This window comes from Laetiporus sulphureus (assembly GCF_001632365.1).
Source record: "Laetiporus sulphureus 93-53 unplaced genomic scaffold LAESUscaffold_20, whole genome shotgun sequence".
Taxonomy (NCBI): Eukaryota; Fungi; Basidiomycota; class Agaricomycetes; order Polyporales; family Laetiporaceae; genus Laetiporus; species Laetiporus sulphureus.
The window spans coordinates 47762-66991 of NW_024468529.1; the positions used below are offsets into that span (position 1 = coordinate 47762).

The following is a 19230-nucleotide window of genomic DNA, read 5'->3' on the forward strand; positions in this document are numbered from 1 at the left end:
CGCGGCGTCTGACGCGTTCGGGTCGGGTGGCTGCCAGTGCTTCGAGCGGACGACGACAGAATATCCGGCGAGACCCTCCACAACGGGCGCCCTCGGCGCGTTTGGGAAGAGCATATTGAAAACTTCAGGCGTCCAGCAGCCTGCGGCCAAAACGATATTATCACAGGGAATGTCGCGCGTGCCCGTGCGCAATTCGCGGCCAGTGGCGGTCGTGGTGAGGAGGTTGAGCCGGACCATCGTCTGCGAATTCGGATCGTTGGACTCGGCATGAAAGAGCTGCACCGCTCGTGCAGGGTGATGCATGCGCACGCCCATGTTGAGGCATTCTTCCAGCAAGAACTCGCAGAGCTCGAGCGGATTACTGTGTCAGAGGGATGAGGAAACGAACATGCAACTCCGAGTCAGCGTCTGCTCGACTATGGAAGACAGTACACACGTGAGATGAAGCAGCAAGTGTGGCGCGATGTCGTGAACGGCCGAATTCGCGGATGCACACATGCTGAGTGCCAGACCGCGCAGTTGATCGAAAGAGAGAGGATACTCACATTTGTCCCGTGGTTTTCCTGTCCGAGATCGCTTGCGCTGCATGGGAAGGCGTCTGCAACCAGTAGGGATGTTCAGCTCTCGCTAGCTCCTCCGCCACCCTGGCCTCTTCAGCAGCCGCGGCCTCTGCCTCTTCAGCTGCCTTAGCCTCTTCTGCGGAGCGTTGCTTCTCCTCCTCGCGCCTCTGTCTATTCTCCGCTTCGGCCCTCTCCTTGACCTCAAGCGCAGCCAGCGCGTCCGCGGTTTTCTGCTCAATCGCAGGCAGGCGAGTCATCTTGTACAGCCACTCGTGCTCGTCTTCGGCACTGTCCCGTTGCCGCGAAGAAGACGCCTCGGAGCTCGCCCGGGCCGTGCTCGCACTGCTCCGCGCGCCTTCCCTGCTCGTGGAAGCTGCCTCCGTCGTGTCCAACTCTACATTCGGGGATGGCGGAGCCTCGGAGTCCAAGTCGGACGCGGTATCCTCCGAGTCGTAGTCGGAGTCGTCCTCGCTCCCAAGGAGACTTGCATTGCGGTCGAGAGAAAATGAGATACTTTCACTCCAGCCCCAGCGCTTGCGGCCATCGAATTCCTCGGCGAGACGGCGGTGCAGTTCGAAGGAAAGGTCGCCGAGTGGGGCCATCGCGGGGCTGAACCAGTCCTTGGCGATGAAGCCGCCGGCCTTGCCCGACGCGGACGCGAAGAGCTGCGGAGAGGGCTCGACGATGTGAATGGTGTGCTGAGAGCCGTCGGAGCCATCCTGGCGGACGAGTTTAGCGAGGTAGTAGGCAGTGGAGAGGCCGATGATGCCGCCTCCGAGAATGATAGTTTGCGGCATGGGTATTGTCGTCGGGGTCGGTATAGTCGTCGTCGGTGTCGTCGTCGGTGTCGCTGACGGGGCGCTGTCGCGTTGAGAAAGACGGCGAACGGAGAAAGGGAGGCCTAGGGGCTAACGGGCTCGCCTGCATTTTCCAGGGTCTAGGTAGATAATATAGTAATCGGTTATTCCGAAGCGCGAGTGTGATGCACGTTCGGGCTTCCCCGAGCCACCGTGCTGATCTTCTCCGTCACGCTCGCTCTGGGCTCTGTCACGTCAGTCACATCACATTCCCTGGAGAGGAACATGGAGGCGAGCTGCCCTCCGCTCGCCAACGACGCCGACGTGCTACACATTATTGCCTGCCATTGCTTCGATGCATAACGTACAGTGCGGTATAAGCTTCTTCCATATTGATTTCCCCCACGCCGCCCGGAGCACTGCTCGCCCCAGCAAACGTGCCTCCCGCTCACACACCTGATAGCGTCTTGCCCCTAGTGTCAATAGTTGCGCTTCCCTTCGCAATGTTTTGGGTAACAACTCCAGATGTGTATGCCTTGCCCGACTGCTCCTGGCCCTTCTCCAAGATCTGTGTGATCACGTCGACGTCTCTCGAGACGCCAAAATCATTCTCGAGCTGCTGTTTCGATGGCTTGCCAAGGATGCCCTGTGCACCCTGATTTGAGAAGAAGACTTCGAAAGCTGTTTTTTTTCCCAAGATAAACGAATATCAGCGGAGTGGAATGGAAAGCAATTTAAGGATGCGACACACAGTCAACGACTTCTGTTAATGGAATAGACCTGTGAAGGCCATGCAACTGATCAGCTGCTGTTCCACGGACTGATCATGGGCAACTGCATTTACTTCTCTAAGGTTACCTGCCATCAGACTCGCGGCCTATATCGGCAGAAACGAAGACACGTACCTCCTTCTTTCCATTTCTTGTACTGTGGGTTCCATGCACGCAAGATGCAAATTCAACCCCGTCAGATATCAAGATCTACCCGAGTCAAGTAGTACGGCATACCTCAGCGGGGTCGACAATGATCGTATACTCGTCAGTCGTGGTGGGGTCGGGATGGTAGACGACCTTGCTGAGGGTGCGGGTCATTGTGATTGATGTTGTGCAGGAGAAAAAATGAGACTGAAAAGGCGTGTTTCAAGTGACAAAGATTGCAGCGTAGTAGTCGTGTGTCGAGTCGATGGCTATTGCGGGGGGCGAGTCGCATATATGAGGCGGCGGCGACGGTGAGTGACGTCACTGCCTCGCAGGGGCGCGTGACATCACGGCGTCTGATGCGAGCGCGTCTCCCGTGTCACGCTAACATGGAGCCACCCAGAGAGCTCCAGATTCGCCCTTAGTCTGCGCCGGCACGCGGCCCGTCGCATTCGCTTTCCCATCGTCCTCCCTGAGCCAGTCGTTGCTCGACGCGTTTCTCCTTGCCGTACGCGTTCTCACACGCTCCCAATCTCGCGCGAGACTCGAGTAGCGTCATTTGAACTCAAAACTGTATCAGATCGATATGGGGTCCTCGGTACGTTACGTCTGTCTGACCGCGTATGGTGATAGTATTGCTAATGATCCGTCGTATTCAATTGAAGGTGTGGCTGAATCATTTGCATATAGAAGTCGTCGCACCTTGAAGTGATTCTCGTGACGTATGACCTCACAGAATGGCACGTCAGTGTTATCATCTCGTGCGTGTATTAAGCAAGATATTCTTGGCAACATTTCGGCATCGTCGTCACAATTGAACGCCCATCAGGTCAGTATTGTATTGTCAACCCCATGCCAGTGGCTTCGAGTGGTGGCTGTGGAGTCCTCGCGGAATTATTTCAATTTCATCTCAAAATCCTCCATAGCAATCAGAGTCATTACCTATCATAGGCCTTTCCCATTAAGCTCTATTTCCCTGCGCGATCAAAGTTGATTTCAGATATAGGTACTTCGATACACGACGGAGCCCAAGATCGGGCACCTTTCAGACAAGGTCACAATATCGAGATCACTTCGTATACGTTCGCCGCCTCGGATTCTTTCCTGTCATATGCCAGCTTTCAATGATAGGAGGCACACTTGCATCGTCAGCGATGCTGTTCGCTTCCCCGATGTGGGTCGGATCGGGCACGAAGGCAGACCTTCCCTTGAGCGTAGTTCAAGGATTCTGGAAGTATTCTGTCATGATCGACTACACCATGAACGATGCGGCCCTTATACAGGGCAGTTCGCTACGGGAGCTGGTAAGTTACTCAAGACTTATTCGATCTTCCTTGCTATATATCGTACAGTCACACATCTCTAATTAATATTCCAAGCAACAATGCAAGCTCCCGAAATATATGACCCATGCCAGAAATGGTCGCCAGACAGGCGAGATCCACATCACCACGAGCACAGAGGGACATCCTCTCCCGTGCTCTCGTCGACGAACCCGTAATGCTCCAGCGTCTGCCACGGCAGGAGGGCGCTCTGACCCTTCTTAGCGCGTATGCTGTCGAACTGAGCCGATACCTCGCGTTGCCGCAGCCAGCTCTTGTGCGCCGTGACCCTGAGCTGCATCGAGCTCGTATCGCTGTGGATTTGCACCGCGCTCGAACGCCCATAACGCTGGCGTTCCAAACTCTGTCGGCGCACGATGAGCTTGTCGATCTAGTGCTGTCAGCTCAGCAGTGGGACATCTATATCGGCATTTGCCCTTGACTCACATCGTAAGCCTTCTTCGCACTGTCCAGCGTCTCGAGATGTTTCTCGAGCTGACTTCCGAGTCTGGCGCGGGGCAGGAGGTTTCTCAGCTTCCACATCCAGTTCTTGCCCGATAGTTCTTCGGAGATTCCACGCTCGATGTGCTGTAACGTTCTAATTGCCGTCGGTTGTCAGTGTTGCACGTTCTCCAGAATAATAAGATGGAACAAGGTTCTGAAGATAATGCGCTTACGAGTCGAGGGCAGCAAGATCCGCTTGCACGATGTCACTGTCTGCGGCATCCGGGTCGGACGTCACGCTCTCCTTGACATGCCTCACCAAGTCTACCACCCGATCCGCGAGGTGAGTGCTGCGCGGTCGGTCATGCAGTTTCTATACAGTCCAAGACATGAGCACGAGCAATCGATATATACTTGCCCTACCGAGACTACCCACCGAAACGGTGTTCACAAGGACGATGCTAGATGCGATAATCCTTCCCAGAAGGCTCACGGCTGGCACGCCGTACGACTTGTCCAGCATCCCTTCGAGGACGCCGACAAGTCCCGCGACGGCGTTGGAGGTGCCGGTGGTAGATGCCATCTTGGTGATGCTGTCTCGAGTGATGCGGGAGGACAGGACGTTCGGTCAGTTCTGCTCATTCGTAGCTGTTGCTGCTACTTTATATTGAGTATGTCGGATAAAGCCCTGCTCCCGCAAAACGAAGCTCGAACGTGCGCTCGCAATGAGCAACGAGCAGTATCGCAGTAGCATGAGAAGCTGTGTGCGAAAATCATGATTGCTCGAAAGGCTGGCCGTACGGGGACGGGGGCCGCAATATGTTGAAGCCCCGACCTAGTCCCTGTGATGTTCGCCGCGATCTCGGTGACTTATGTGATTCGAGACAGGTTCGCAAAGCTGTTGGTAATCAGTAGACATGCTGCAAGGCAATAGAAGCCAAATGTCCCCCTTGCCCTATCGCGTACGTACAGTACCTCAGGAACGCTTCGCGGGCAGCAAGCTGCATGTATATCGCGCCTCAGGTGTCTGTTCAGACCCTCGAGCGTAGTACAAGCAGGAATGATATGATGACAGATGGTGATGTACATGTGCGGCACAATTCAGTGAGGGCTGCTGAACACACCTGTTTACGAGAGGCCTCGTGGCTACTGTGTGCTACAGATGGTGTGCCGTTCCCGCACGTTGATCGACTGTATGCGTCCAATTCCAATAGCTCTCGAGGTGGATGCACGGACGACATGAAATACTCAGGGAGTGGCTGTGTTGTCAGGACGTGCGCCTAGTGGCGAGGTGAAGGACGGTGGTCTTGGTAAGCTCGGCATGAACGTCCGCCTGCGTGACGTGCTCATGAGCCAGAGGAACAGGCAGATCAAGCGCAAAGATACCTGTTCAGCACGAGCCCCTTCAACGCCCTAATCTCCCGCTTAACCTCATCTTCTTCAGTGCTCGTCGGCGGCGCGCCGCCGCCATAACCCATGTTCGGCAAACGGAACTGCGCATACGTTTGCGTGGCGATGTAGCCTGTGAGGTCTGTCAGCGCCGCCAATGTGTGCTGGAACCGGCTCGTCTGCGAGTGCGGTGGTGCGGACATCGCCTGCTTCAGCTTATCGAGCGAAGTTACGATAGGAGGTGGTGATGGTTGCTCTGGTGGTTCGTATGACCACGTCATGGTGCCCTCCGATTCCTCGCGGAGGAACAGTGGATTCGTAGAGAGAGTCTCCCAAAGCCTTCCCTATGTTTGATTGTTAGCGTGACGGTGAAATGAAGAAAGGAGGGAAGTGCATACCTCATACTCGGCGGCCGATTCCTCCTTCAGCCATGGTAACTTCGCCTCGAGCGAGAGGAACAACTCCTCCGCCGTAGGCTTCTTCCCAGCCGAGACTACATCTGCAATTGCACAACGCAGGAGCGTCACCTCTGGGACATCCTGCACATCTTCGGTGGCCTTCGCAAGCTCATCAAGCGTTTGACAGTGACCGAATCGCGCATCACTCCAGGGTTCCGGCCGAGGTAGCACAGCAAACGTCTCCTCCTGTGTCGCCTTCAGTGACTCCAGCGACTCGGTAAACCTGCTAAGGAGGTCCTTCTGGTGGACGCGTAACGAGTGGCAAGCCTGGAAGGTCTGGGAGACCCTGGGGTAGAGGAAGCGCTAAGCCACAACAACGTTCAGCGGCAGCAAGCGGACTCGCATCTCGGACGACACGCACAAAGTATATCACGAGAAGCGTGACCGATCCACCTGCGATCCAGCTCACGATCCTCGCCACCCCTATCAGCAGGTTCGGAAGATTGGATGGTGGGGGTTGAGGGTACGTCCGTGGGGGAACCACCGGCACTTGCGGGGGCTGCGTGTCCAACAACCGTGAACATACTATTGTGATAGCCCGCATGCACGTACCAGCTCCTGCAGCAATCCGTCAATCTCTGCATCGTCGAGTCCCTTCTCCGCGAGAAATTTGCGTTTGGCTGAAATGTCCTCGTGCCGGACCTGCGGGGATAGCAGGAAACCGCGCGCTTTGTTGATCAATTCAGTCCTGTCGGTGGGAGGGATGGTGACCGCCGGCTGTGGGGGCTCCTCGGCAACTTCGAAACTGTTATTGTTTGGGTTCGGTGTAGCTGGTGCGTCTGGTATGTCGGTCATTTAGTGCGAGCGAGGAGGGGCAAGCCAGCGGTGATCCAGGACCTCGGGCATGGGCCGGCATCCCACGCCACAAATACGCGGTAACGTGACCACGTCGGTGTTACCCGTCTCACCCACACGTGAACGCCACGCGAAGCTATTCGATTCACCATTCACACGGGACGCCGCTGTTCGGAGTCGTAACTACGCCCCTAGGCTGCGCTCCCATCGTCCCAAAACACCCTCAACCACGACGACGATGGCCTCCATAACCAATCTCCTCGCCGCCATCGGCGTAGTGCTGCTCCTCCCACAGGTCTACCGCTTCCTCAACTTCCTCTGGCTGTACTTCCTCCGCCCATCGAGCGTGCGTGAGTACCTCCACGCCCCGCCCGCGTACGCTCTCGTCACTGGCGCGAGCGACGGCATCGGCAAGGCGCTCGCGAAAGAACTGTACGATAAGGGCTTCCATCTGATCTTGCATGGACGGAACGAGACGAAGATGCGCGCGGTTGCGGATGAGATTAGGGCGCGCGGAACGCGGAATGTGCTATACTTCATTGCGGACGCGTCGGATGCGGGGCACGATTATGCGCGCATGATGGAGCCGTATACGGACCTTAATATCACGCTGGTCGTGCACAACGTCGGTGGATCCGGGTGGCACCATGAGAAGTGAGTGTTAGCGGCATGTATCGTGTGACCTCTGATGTGAACAACGCGCCCCAGGATGGACGCATTCAGCGAAAACGACCTTGTACAGATCATCCAGCGCAACGCTGTATTCCCCCTCCTCCTCACACGCACGCTCCTCCCGCATTTACGACGCACCGCGAAGCAGGGCCCCGTGCTCGTACAGTTCATCGGCTCGCAGGCGGCCGACATCTCCCCGCCACGCTTCGCACTCTACGCCGCATCCAAGTCCTTCCTGCGCGCGCTTGCGCGGGGGCTGGACAACGACGAGCGCGTGTGGGGCACGCCGTCGGGCGTCAAGTTCGAGTATCTCGCCGTGGGGCAGGTGCAGTCGAACAGCGTGCGCACGCCCGCGACGCTCGTATGCCCGACGTCGGAGCGTTTTGCGAAGGCGATGGTGAGCAGGATGGGGTGCGGGCTGAGGAGGTACGCGCCGTACATGCCGCATGCGGTGATGCAGTGGGCGATAGAGCTTATGGGAGAGAAGATGGTGGATCATTACACGGCGCAGGCGATTGAGCAGTTGATCACTGAGCAGGAGAAGAATGCGTGAACTTTGTGTGTACATGGTACGAACATTACTTGTACTGATACTTGTGCGGCATACCGATCCATCGAGCTAGGACGCTGGAATCAAGGGCTTTAGCTTTGGTCGCTTGGCTACCTGTTTTGCCGTAGAGCAAGGACGTGAAGAGCAAGCTTATCGCGCGAGAAGACTTCCAGTCGCTTAGTAGTCGAATTTGATTCACAGGTTACCGGCCCATAAACCAGTACACACTGCATTCACACAGCTTTCAGTGAGGCTGGGGCGTACAAAGGTACGATTATGAAGCCAAGTCTGTAGATCTCTGTCCGATCAAATTGAATGGACACAGCAGGACGTCAGAAACGCGATCATATCTAGATTTGCACGTAGACGCCCGGCTAGTGTCGCTGTCTTAAAATGGCAGGCGTTCAGGTTTTCCCACTTCTCGTGCGACGCATGCTCTTGTCGCACTCCACCATGCTGCATCTGGTAGCCTCGTATCTTCACCGACAAGCGGGCAACTCGCCTGCGTAGCTCAAGCGGAAGACTTTCGGTCGTCAACGTCAACGATTGGCGGACGCAGTGAGTTTACGTTTTCCGACAGTTCCGTTGACGTCAAATGCTCTTCCTGGCTTTTTTGATTTGTTACCTCCCGCCATCCTTCCTGGGAGAGATGCGAGTGGACAGCATCCGCCCGCCGAGAAGGTCCGGTCACACCGTCGCCGTGCCCCAGTTTCTCTTCACACCATGTTCGGATTAGCTTTCGCTTCGGCTTCTGAGACGAGTCGACCCTCTTCTGCCTCTGGTACACTTGCCCTTTCTTCCCTCTCGTCTTCCGCTGCGCGTGTGGTGTCCCCCTGGCTTTAAGATCTCGAGTGTGCTCGCCTGCGCCCGCCATGAACCTCCCTGACCTCCGCCGCTCCCGCTCCATCGATCGGACCTACCGCCCGGTAGCGTCCTCCTCTACAACTGTGCCTCCGTCGACCTTCGTCAAGTCTGTGGGGAGCCGTCTGCATAGCTTACCCAGCGTTGGAAGCAGCCAATCTTCCTCTGCGCTTGACTCGCCGTATATCGGGCATAGTCGACCGTTGTCGTTGGCTTCGATAGGCCGAGATGTGAGTGCACCATTAGTCTGCTAAAAACATATCGCTATTCTCTTCTTTCGACGTGCCTGCTGCCCGTATGTTGGGTCGTGGGACATGGAGCCAGTTATATACATTCCATGGTCATCTGAGTTTATATATTCTTGCTTCTCGCTATGATCCGTGTTACTTCGCCGTTATCACGACCTTTGGGCCATATCGTCGTGCGCTCAATTCACACCTTTCCTCTCACAGTTTCCTCTCTCTGCCGACCCAGATCAATGGAATGCCCACGTCTCACCGGACGTCCACGAGATGGACGACGCCCTGCATGAACCGGACCTCTCGGACAAGCCAAGCTACATTGAACGCCACGGGGCGATCCTCTCGTGGAGAGGACTCGTGAACGTCGGCTCGCTTGTCGTACTGGTGGCTGCGCTTTTGACGTTGTTGTGAGTGTCGTCAACTTTGTGCTGCGTGTTGCTTGCTGTGTGGGAAGTGCGATCGAAATTGAGCGGCGTTGCTGAGAGTACCGACTGCACGCGTTATGGCCACGCTAAGTCCGTGACGTCACAGGAAGAGTACCTCCACCCTCGATTGTCCTAGCAACGCGCTCTCGCTGTCCGGCGTTGTGCTTCGGTCGCCACGTGATCGCGTTGTGCCTCTATCATGTGCTTCTCTCGTTGAAGAAGGCGTACTGGAGTCATGCATGAGCTTAACAAGTAATCTTACTGTGCCTTTAATTATCTGTTACATCTTTGACGGGGTGAGCTTTGTACACGGTCAAAAGTCTACCCCACTTGAAAGGCTCAGATGATCAGGTATTTATTCTCAGGGCAACTTGAACGCGAAACGATGTGGCAGGATTCTCCTCCACGCAAATCTATCCAACGCTCGATCTTTCTGAATGAAATACCTACAGGCGCTAACATATTGTGCTTTCAAAGTGCTGGCTACCCTATCATCACCTACTTTCGCCAGGCAAAGATACCCACACTAGGCGCATACAACATCGGCGGAATCAATTCCTCGGGACAGGTCTCGCAGAACTTTGCGAACTTTGCGCTCATCGACGTGGACACGCCGCAGTCCGCATATACGCGCCGCTCCTGGAACGACGGCTCGACCGAAATGACGCTCGTGTTCTCGGACGAATTCAACGTGCCCGGGCGCACGTTCTGGCCGGGCGATGATCCGTACTGGGAGGCGGTCGACCTGCACTATTGGGAGACGAATAACCTGGAGTGGTACAGCCCGCTGGCGATCACGACGGATGACGGCGCACTGGTGATTACGCTGAGCAAGAAGGAGACCCATAATTTGAATTATCAGGGAGGTGAGTGTGATGGTTGATGGAAGGAGCTGCGAAGGAGGCTGAGTGCATACAGGGATGGTGTCGACGTGGAATAAGTTCTGTTTCACGGGAGGGTACGTCGAGGCGAATGTGTCGCTGCCAGGGACGAATAATATCGTCGGGCTGTGGCCGGCTATTTGGACGATGGGAAACTTGGGGCGCGCGGGGTACGGTGCGAGTCTAGAAGGCTTGGTCAGTGTCCCTCGCCGTTCATTCCTAAAGTTTTCTTCCTGATACAAATCCCTTACTCATAGTGGCCATACTCGTACGATGCGTGCGATGTGGGCACGGTAGCGAACCAGACCGTGGACGGGAAGCCGGTCGCGGCAACGGAGGGTGGCGATCCGAGCGACGGCGGCGTACTGTCGTTTTTGCCGGGGCAGCGGCTTTCGCGATGCACATGCAGCGGGGAGAGCCATCCGGGGCCGAAGCACAGCGACGGGACGTTTGTCGGACGTGCGGCGCCGGAGATTGACATGTTCGAGGCGCAGATCGGCAGCCCACCGGTGGGGCAGGTGTCTCAGTCGGCGCAGTGGGCGGTGAGTGCGCGCCTACATTGTGCTAGCGTGGTTGTAGGATGTTGATGAGGTGGATGTATGCTTGCGCAGCCGTTCAATCATGAGTATATATGGCTGAATACGAGCGAGAACGAGGTGATCGCGAATCCATCGATCTCGCAGCAGAACACATACGCGGGCGGCGTGCTACAGCAGGCGACGTCGGTTGTCACTGAGACGAACCAGGAGTGCTACGAGGGCGAGACGGGGTGCTTCTCGGTATATGGGTTCGAGTACGTGCCGGGGTTTGACGATGCGGTGCGTGGCTCGTGGTTTATCCAGGATGAATTGGGTATTGATGCGGTGGGCGTGCAGTACATTACGTGGGTGTCGAATGACAAAGTGTCGTGGACATTGAACGTGGCGGGTCTGGCGGCAGACCCGCTCGTGGAGATCTCCGCGCGGCCGGTCTCGCAGGAGCCAATGGTGCGTGCTCTTCTCGTTTCATCTCTGCGTTGCGCTGATGTCTTGCTGCTGCAGTATATCATCATGAATTTGGGCATGTCGTATAACTTTGGCGCCGTCAATTTGGCGGCACTCCCATTCCCTGTGCACCTACGTGTGGACTATATACGGGTGTACCAGCCGAGCAACGCGGTGAATATTGGTTGCAGTCCAAAGGACTTTCCGACGGAGAATTATATAAACCAGTGCGTAATTTAGAGTTGTGCGCCGTTTGTTTGGAATGGACTAGTGCTAACGTGGTCTGGGTGTAGGTACATGGAGGCGTACACGGACCCTAATCTGACGACATGGAGGGACGATTATGGCCAGCCATGGCCGAAGAACTCGTTCCTCGGCCAGTGCTGACGGCAAGTAACCCGCTGCAGGCTGGCCTCGCCATCACACCGTCTAGCAAGAACATATACGCTATCCCGTTCGCGCTTTGGCAAATATTGGCTCCCCCGAGCTACATGCTATTCTCTTCGCGATACCTCTTTTACAAAGACTCACGCACTCGGACTCGCTTTACGATCGATCTACGAAGACGCGGAATGGACTTAGATATGTCATGTGGATGGATGATGGATGATCATTGATACACGAACATGTTTGGACGACCGGTCGAGAGTCGCGCACTGTACTATACCATGTTTCTCTTAGGCTTTGTTGGACTGCGTTTGGTTGCTGTGACTTTCGTTGTACATGTAGTGGCTGGGCGCGAGATAGGAAGAAGTGAATGTGGACGGATGTCGTCGTTGGTGCTACACCCTCAAGGGATACTCGAGTCCGCTGTTCCTGGTTTCGTCAAACGAGCAGCGGTTTACGGTTCGTTTCAAAGGCGCCTGAGGGCCCTCACCACATGCGTGCCACGTGACCGTGTTCATGTTTTGACTCTTGAGACCGCATTGCATCGGAAAAGAAAATATTGTACAGCCAGTAAAGAGGTATTCTATCAATTGCATCATTGTCCGAAAAATGCTGCTGCATGTTTAGTTGGGTGCAGTAAGGAAAAGTAAGGAACCTCCTGGAGCTGACAAGAGGACCAGGAGTCCTGCATTGGTGCCGATCACTACCATAGATCACAACTCACCTGCAGACTACTATCGTGTTTTCTCCCCGCAGGAGTGGTCTCGTACTCAACCAAATACGTTTTGTTTATCAGCGGTATTCGTTTTGCAATGAACTTCGACGCGGAAAACACTGTCGGTGATCCCGGACCCTCGACAACCGCTGCACAAGAGCCTGACTTGGTCCCTCAAGCCGTGCAATCCATACTGGCGGACACCATTAACAGTTTCTTGACTGAGACTGGATATAGTCCGGGGCTCCTGATCGAGCTACGTGCACAGCGCGACTGGCTCGACCGACTGCGCGATGAGAATGCGCGACTATTCCACGATAACAGCAAGCTCGCCCAGTTGGTCCCCCAGTTGGTCGCCATGCAGAACGAGCGCATCGCGGCAGGCAGGCCAGTGGAGAGTGGCAGCGGAGCGAACAGGACACCTCGCACACATGCACAGGATGGGAATGTCATGCATGAGCTGCAGCAGAGGATACAGGAGATTGAGGCAGATTATAACAGGCTCCTCGTCCGGCACAACGAGCTCATAGCACAGCATCAACATGTGTACGTACACTGTTCAGATCTCCAATTGTCTGTGCAGTTTTGCTTACAAGTAGTATGCACATCACAGGATACAGGAGAACGAAGTGTTGAGAGCAGAGAATTCACGTTTGAGACAGTGTGCACCACCGCCGGAGCTGGCTGCGCATTTTCCTATGATGCCACTGCAGGCCCCGGCTTCTCAACAGCCAAAAAATGGTAATAACTGATAAGTACTACCTATGATGTGTCACAGCATTTTCTCACTATGTCTGGTCATCTTTAGCACTGCCTAATTTCTTTGGGCAATCATTACATTTTATCCCAAGGAAGAGTGCGATTTCAGGGCCCAGTACAATATCTCCATCAAACGGACTGATTCCAAGTAGTGGCAGTACAGTACCGTCCACCGTGGCGATGAACACCATGGAGATTGGCCAGCAGCCGGTGCAGTCCGTTCGTGGGACGAAAGATGCGCAGGTGATTGATCTGACTGACGATGATGAGGCAGAGGTGAAGGTGGGGGTCCAAACGTCAAGTATGGATGTGGACACACATCAACGTGACAATGCAACGGCATCGCGCCATCATGAACTCGATGGAGGTGCGGAGACTGAGAAAAGCATGGGCATGAGTGCTGCAGTGCGTAGCGATGCGGTCGAAGGCGAGGATGACTTGCCGGGCGACCGGCTGCAAGAGTTCATTGACCAGGTCTTCATCGCGGACGAGGAAGAGGAAAACAGTGGGAAGCTCTGGTGCCGGATGTGCGAGTACGTTGATGATCGTCTTACTCTGCAGGCAATCACACTGATTAGAGTTCGGCGCGTAGGGCTCGGCACAAAGCAGGCGCGTTTTCAGAACCCCCTGAGCCATTCGTGAACGCGCCCATCAAGCAGCTCGCGCAGCACTGGAAGGAGAAGCATCCTGCTGCTTGGGAGACGCTGAAGCAGCGCGTGCTGGAGAAGCAGAGCTCAGACTAGACATCTGTTTGCTGCGAAAGATATAACGAATCGATCAAAAGGACACGGCTTAACAGTCTCGCGGATGTACCAGTAATATCAAGCGTGATGTTGTGCGAGGTGCGAATACATAGGGCAGGATCCCTCATCTGATGACAGTTGCGTAGGATGGATCGATTGGTGCGCAACTTGCAGGCACGGATTGTACCTTTGGGTGCCGAAAGCTGATAAATTATGATCGAGACTGCCAATTGAGAGAAACCACACGCATTCAGGACCAGACGTATGGTCGCACTAAATTTATCTTCTGCTAATGGCCGAAATCGTGATAGAGCGACAAAAGACCCACATTGTTTCACGTTCAAGCTCCAGCTATCACGCCTTCTGTGCGGCATGAACATCACTAGCCCAATCAGCACCCCTGACGCAGCCACCCAGGGGCCGATTTTGGTGGAAGGCTTACTGCAGTATCTCCTGCAAGGTACGTTAATAGACATTGACCGGACCTCTAAGGCAACCTGAAACACCTTCCACTTGTGAAAAGGAGTGATTTTATCGCAGGTGAGTGATCGAAACGCGGCGTGGATGTATGCAATACTTATTTGTGACGCAGGGAGCGAAGTTCTGTTCGCTTTGTGCTAATGATTCTGCACGGTTGCGCGTGTATGTCGCAAGTCTAGTGTTCTCTTCTGTGTAAGCAGCTCGATTGCGTCGTACGATCGGGCTTATACTGAACAGCGCCAAGTCTGCAGACGGTACTGGAGACGTACAAGGTCTGGATGGAGGTCATCGACCGTCTGCATTGGGTTTGCCTTCTCTTCCCTGTGCAAGAATTCTCGGTTATCCTGATTGGGGGTATACAGTACATCGGCCCGCTGCATAGCACGGAGTTCCTGTTAAACGGCCTGATTTGCACCATGTGCGAAGGGTTTCTCATAAGAAGGTGCTGGAAGGTAGCAGGCTCGTTGCCACTACCAGCAGCAAGCGTAGACTTACCAATTTGTAGTCCACACAGCGGAGCTTTCTTGTACTCGCTGGGCTCGGATCACTGGCCCTAGCGACTTTCACGGCAAATATCTATCTGGTCAGTGTCCTTGCTACTGCGAATACTCCGGGCATACTCAATGCCTAGCTTTAGGCTGTGCGAATAGCAACGACTATCAGTATCGCTACTGGCTACGCGGACGTGAGCGGTTGACCGCACTAACCAAAGGTCTGTTCAAGGCTGATTATCGTCATATAGCCGTTGAAAGTCGGTCACTGGGCTTTCCCGCTATGGGTCTTCGGCTCGCTGAGTCTCTCGATCTCCTTCACATGCATTCGTAGGTCTCCTATCGAGACGACCCTTCACTCGCTAACGCCCCGAGGTAGTGTCGATGTACCTATGGAAGATCCAAACGGGCCTCACCTACCTCGACAAGGTACTCAGGAACATCATCGCGCTCACCTGGGAGACGGCCGCCCTTCCCAGCACATGCATGATCATCGCAGCGATCTTCTACTGCAGCAGAGAGGTAACGGAATTTAGATGTGTGTCGTTCACGGCCAGACGCAAAGTGCTCATCGACACTTTCAGATTACCGATCCCAGACACCTCGACCTCCTGTTCATCCTCCTCACCGCCAAGCTGTACACGCTCGGGATCCTGCGCACTCTGAACGCCCGGGTCCACATCCGCGAACGTCTGGCATCTAAAGACCTCGGCCGTGTGACACTGAGTGACTACAACTGGAACGACGCGTCAGCGCCGTCCTCCTCGAGCACCCGCAAGGTACGCTCCAAGTTGTGCGCTGATACCCACGCGCTAAGGATTGCTGCAGCCAGCAGCCCCAGACGAAGGGATCCCTCCAGACTGCCCGGCCTCCCAAGGCCACGAAATGCAATTCATCACAGTGGCCAGCGCACTCGAGGACGGACCTCAGACTGAGGACCCACCCCTCACTCACAGAGAACGACCTTTCGAACGATGCCACCGCTCGAACTCGTCAAGAATCTATTTCCAAGACAATTCCTCAGTGTACCTCTAGTGTGTTCCAAATTCTGAATAACATAACACATATCATATCACACTGCAATCGTTTGTGCGAGGTTGTCGATAAGCTTCGACACTCGTTTGGCCTCGATTTCCGCCAGAGTGCTGTTCTTCTCGAGGGTGAGTGCCTCGGTGACAGCAGGCAGCGTTGTAGCTCCGTATCCTGTTGCAACACGACGATAGTCAGCGATAAAAGCGAGCAAAGATTGTGCACCGCAACGCACCGAGGTACTTCCCCGGTGCCACGACCAGGTGCTTATACCATTCTCGCTCGTTGATACCCTCTTCCGAGATGAACCCTGCCTCGAACGCCTTCAGCTTCGCATTTACCTTCTCCACGCGCTGTGCAGCCTTGATGAAGTCCTCGATATCCTTGGGCAGGTTGTCCTTTCTGTGGCGATGAATCTTGCGCAGGATCTTCTTGAGCCAGTCTGGCAGGTGCGGGTGGTCCATCTTGCCAGAGCAATGACTCTCCTTGACGGGCAACTTGTCGAGAGCGTCCTTGAACTTCTTCTCCGCATCGGCCTTCTCTACATCGAGAGCGTTGCTCGCTGATTGCAGGGTGGCGATGGAGCTACGCAAGTTCGTGAAGTCGGGAGTGACAGCGAGCGAAGAGGCAATGTTTTCAACCCTGTAGACGATAAACATTAGCATACTCTGCACCGCGGTGTCACGGAGTGAATACGCACTTATCAAGATAGCTGTCAAGCTCCAACGAATACTGCGTGGTGTTGAACGGCACAACGACGGCATCGATGATGCGGAGAGCAGTTAAGCCCATATGCTTAGCCACAGCAACCTGCACGCCCAGTCAACCAAACGCAATCTGTGAAAGGCAAATTCACGCACATGGCGATGGAAGCCAGGATCCCCGTAGCGCTCCTGCCACGCTTGCGAGTCGTAGATCGAGTGGTAGTGGTAGGGTGCATCCGTTGGCGTGCCACCGAAGCCCTGGTCCATGCTCGCGACCTAAACGGACTCGATTATCAGCTCTATTTCTTAGTTAGTAGATATCATAGCACCCACCCCAAGCCTCTGCAAGAACGGCGTATAGTCACTGCCTGAGCCCAACGGGCTCACACCCGTCTCAGACGCGCGCGCCGCCTTGTAAATCTGCAGGAACTCCTCATCGACTGCGCCTTCAAATGTGCCTGCATCCTCCCTGGCATCCCAGAGCGTTTTTCCGGCAATCGTTGGGTGCGGCACGTCCTTTGCAGACTGGCGTATCAGGTGCGCGAGTGAGGGCGATGCGGAGGCGCCCCAGCGAGAACCGGACACGGAGACATCTGTGAGTATATGCGTAGAGTGATCAGTCGTCACTGGACAATGTGATATGTCAGGCGCAGCAACGCACCGACATTGAGATACGCCACCACGTTTTCGGAAATCCACTCGGGGAAGTCCTCCGCCCACTCAGTGCTTCCGATGAGGCCATACTGATAGCCACAATCAGTGATCAGACTCTAAGACTTGCGGCAATAAAGCCATACCTCCTCAGCATCCCAGCTGGCAATCACGATATTCCTCAGAGGTCTCCAGCCGCTCTTGTACAGTGCACCGAACCCTCGAATGACCTCATGAAGCGAGACAGTACCAGAAACAGGATCAGCGCCTCCCATGACCCAAGCTTATAGCCACGTATGAGCACGTTACGAAGGGAACTTATCTGACTGGCTTACCATCACGATGACATCCAAGGAGGACGGTTTCATTGCGGATGTGGCCTGGGATGGCCAGCATGGTGTTCCAAATCGGTGTCACCTTGTTGTCCACTAGCCAAGCCTTGAGTCGGGCGACACAACTCTTACCATTTTATCCACCACGCACCTCGGTTAACCAGCTTTACCTTCCGTTTACTCGCTTCTCCATTAATCACTCTTCCCTCGTCCGTCCCGCCCAGCTCCTCCAGCAATCTCTGCGCGTTCCCCCATCCAATCGGCAAGCTCGGAATCTTGGGGATGTTCGTACCCTCGTCGCGCTCCACGTCCTTGTACGCTGGCCGTCCGGGAGTCGTCGGGTCACCGGGGTATGCGCTGATAAATTGTACACTGCCGCGCTGCACCGCAGATGGGTTGCGCGCGGGCCCCTCGGGGTAAGGCGCGTACCCGTTCTCGACCGTCACGCTCCCGTCATCGCGCGGATCCGAGTAGATCAGCACGCCAGCCGCACCATGCGTCTGAGCGAGTTGAATCTGCGCGAAACGTTGAGTGTCAGCCTTGAAGAGGGGAGGAATAGGCATCCCGCACTTTGAGCCCACGGAAGATCGCGCCATAGCGCGCAAGCACAATCTTCCCGGTGAAGTTGCCCCCCTTTGCGAGCACCTCGTCATAATCCTCCTTCCGTCCGTAGTTCACATACACAAGCTCGCCTTCGGCCTCGCCGTCCGCACTCAGTCCATGCCATGCTGGGACCGCAACGCGGTACTTCGCCGCCTCAGGGTCACGCGGGTCGCCGTCCTCCTCCAGCTCAGCAGTCCACACGGCTTTGCCTGCCTCTTCATCCAACAGCTCTAGGCTGTGGCTGATGGGTGTGTTCATGACGGGGTAATAGACGTCGATCCACGCATAGGGAGTGCGATGCTTGTTGATACCGAGTGTCATGGCACGGGAGGCGCGAGACCCCGCGGGGAAGATAGGGTCTGGCACACCGGGGAGAGCGTGGATATGAAACTGAGACCGGAAGAGCTGGAGAATTGCTTTGGCATCCTCGAAGTCCTCGGACGAGCCTGCGAGGTGAGGGTGGGTTGCATAAGCACGGGACGCAGCGAATGCGCTGGCCGGTTCAGGCGTCGCCCTACAGAAGATAAGGGCCTGACAATGAGTTCAATGCGAAGGATGGTAACATACAGGAACAGTTCTTCTGCTTTCTTTCCAGACAACCTCGGACGCGCAGGATTGACCGCGAGATTCAACGCCCAAGAGCCGGGAGTATCGGCCTCAATGTCCAGTCTAGGGTGTTGTTTGAGGAGCACCCTCTTTGCCAGCACATACACAGTGACGAAGGCATAGAATATGAGGACCGCCCTCGTGAGTCTGCGTCCGATGGTACGGCGAGTCTTTGCAGGTTCCTCGCTCGATTGGGCGTCCTCCAGAAGGGATGCCTTCTCGACGTCGGCCTTCATTGCTTTGTACGCTGTCGTCGGCGACGACAGGAGCGAATACTTGAAGTGGTGGTGTGCGATATGATTAGCGATGCGCACGAATGGCGCAAGCTGCCAGGGCAGCGATAAGCGCCACCCTCAACGTCTGGCCTCGACTGTCACCCAGTCTTCGGTACCCAGCCTGACTTCCCATTTGTCTTGAATGACACGTTTCTGTCT

General features: G+C 55.3%; 10 protein-coding genes across 10 annotated transcripts; 6 read left to right on the plus strand and 4 right to left on the minus strand.

Annotated features, from left to right (window-relative positions):
- Positions 1-1805: 1805 nt before the first annotated feature.
- On the minus strand, positions 1806-2448 carry LAESUDRAFT_653468 (DUF1960-domain-containing protein; the record flags this gene model as incomplete). Its single annotated transcript, XM_040904422.1, has 4 exons — positions 1806-2038; positions 2109-2137; positions 2259-2284; positions 2365-2448. The coding sequence occupies 4 exons, from the start codon at positions 2446-2448 to the stop codon at positions 1806-1808; spliced, it is 372 nt and encodes a 123-aa protein (XP_040764150.1).
- Positions 2449-3061: 613 nt separating this feature from the next.
- Positions 3062-3969, plus strand: LAESUDRAFT_725850 (uncharacterized protein). The gene is made up of 2 exons (XM_040908903.1): positions 3062-3578; positions 3654-3969. Exons 1-2 carry the CDS (start codon positions 3429-3431, stop codon positions 3819-3821), a joined length of 318 nt encoding a protein of 105 aa, XP_040764151.1. The 5' UTR covers positions 3062-3428; the 3' UTR covers positions 3822-3969.
- Positions 3829-4790, minus strand: LAESUDRAFT_176846 (uncharacterized protein). Its single transcript, XM_040901456.1, has 3 exons — positions 4477-4790; positions 4274-4413; positions 3829-4194 (listed from the first exon to the last, which is right to left on the minus strand). Exons 1-3 carry the CDS (start codon positions 4621-4623, stop codon positions 4017-4019), a joined length of 465 nt encoding a protein of 154 aa, XP_040764152.1. The 5' UTR covers positions 4624-4790; the 3' UTR covers positions 3829-4016.
- Positions 4791-5288: 498 nt separating this feature from the next.
- Positions 5289-6682, minus strand: LAESUDRAFT_759261 (uncharacterized protein; the record flags this gene model as incomplete). The annotated part of the gene is made up of 5 exons (XM_040912576.1): positions 5289-5373; positions 5427-5773; positions 5828-6190; positions 6249-6386; positions 6440-6682. 5 exons carry the CDS (start codon positions 6680-6682, stop codon positions 5289-5291), a joined length of 1176 nt encoding a protein of 391 aa, XP_040764153.1.
- A 238-nt stretch (positions 6683-6920) lies between these two features.
- Positions 6921-7907, plus strand: LAESUDRAFT_653504 (NAD(P)-binding protein; the record flags this gene model as incomplete). The annotated part of the gene is made up of 2 exons (XM_040904426.1): positions 6921-7336; positions 7391-7907. 2 exons carry the CDS (start codon positions 6921-6923, stop codon positions 7905-7907), a joined length of 933 nt encoding a protein of 310 aa, XP_040764154.1.
- Positions 7908-9817: 1910 nt separating this feature from the next.
- LAESUDRAFT_653469 (glycoside hydrolase family 16 protein) lies at positions 9818-11683 on the plus strand (the record flags this gene model as incomplete). The annotated part of the gene is made up of 7 exons (XM_040904423.1): positions 9818-10298; positions 10351-10508; positions 10571-10855; positions 10925-11131; positions 11189-11299; positions 11354-11523; positions 11590-11683. 7 exons carry the CDS (start codon positions 9818-9820, stop codon positions 11681-11683), a joined length of 1506 nt encoding a protein of 501 aa, XP_040764155.1.
- LAESUDRAFT_176822 (uncharacterized protein) lies at positions 11683-12414 on the plus strand. Its single transcript, XM_040901454.1, has one exon. It carries the CDS (start codon positions 11923-11925, stop codon positions 12331-12333), a length of 411 nt encoding a protein of 136 aa, XP_040764156.1. The 5' UTR covers positions 11683-11922; the 3' UTR covers positions 12334-12414.
- LAESUDRAFT_812702 (uncharacterized protein) lies at positions 12403-14034 on the plus strand. The gene is made up of 4 exons (XM_040914431.1): positions 12403-12944; positions 13012-13139; positions 13207-13690; positions 13750-14034. Exons 1-4 carry the CDS (start codon positions 12496-12498, stop codon positions 13898-13900), a joined length of 1212 nt encoding a protein of 403 aa, XP_040764157.1. The 5' UTR covers positions 12403-12495; the 3' UTR covers positions 13901-14034.
- A 238-nt stretch (positions 14035-14272) lies between these two features.
- Positions 14273-15906, plus strand: LAESUDRAFT_759265 (uncharacterized protein; the record flags this gene model as incomplete). The annotated part of the gene is made up of 10 exons (XM_040912577.1): positions 14273-14360; positions 14424-14440; positions 14493-14572; positions 14625-14832; positions 14886-14963; positions 15018-15065; positions 15123-15201; positions 15251-15393; positions 15456-15650; positions 15700-15906. The coding sequence occupies 10 exons, from the start codon at positions 14273-14275 to the stop codon at positions 15904-15906; spliced, it is 1143 nt and encodes a 380-aa protein (XP_040764158.1).
- On the minus strand, positions 15777-19159 carry LAESUDRAFT_176763 (Zn-dependent exopeptidase). Its single transcript, XM_040901453.1, has 11 exons — positions 18758-19159; positions 18158-18704; positions 17739-18102; positions 17591-17683; positions 17402-17538; positions 17266-17347; positions 16938-17197; positions 16761-16880; positions 16601-16710; positions 16136-16542; positions 15777-16074 (listed from the first exon to the last, which is right to left on the minus strand). The coding sequence occupies exons 1-11, from the start codon at positions 19030-19032 to the stop codon at positions 15944-15946; spliced, it is 2526 nt and encodes an 841-aa protein (XP_040764159.1). The 5' UTR covers positions 19033-19159; the 3' UTR covers positions 15777-15943.
- Positions 19160-19230: the final 71 nt, after the last annotated feature.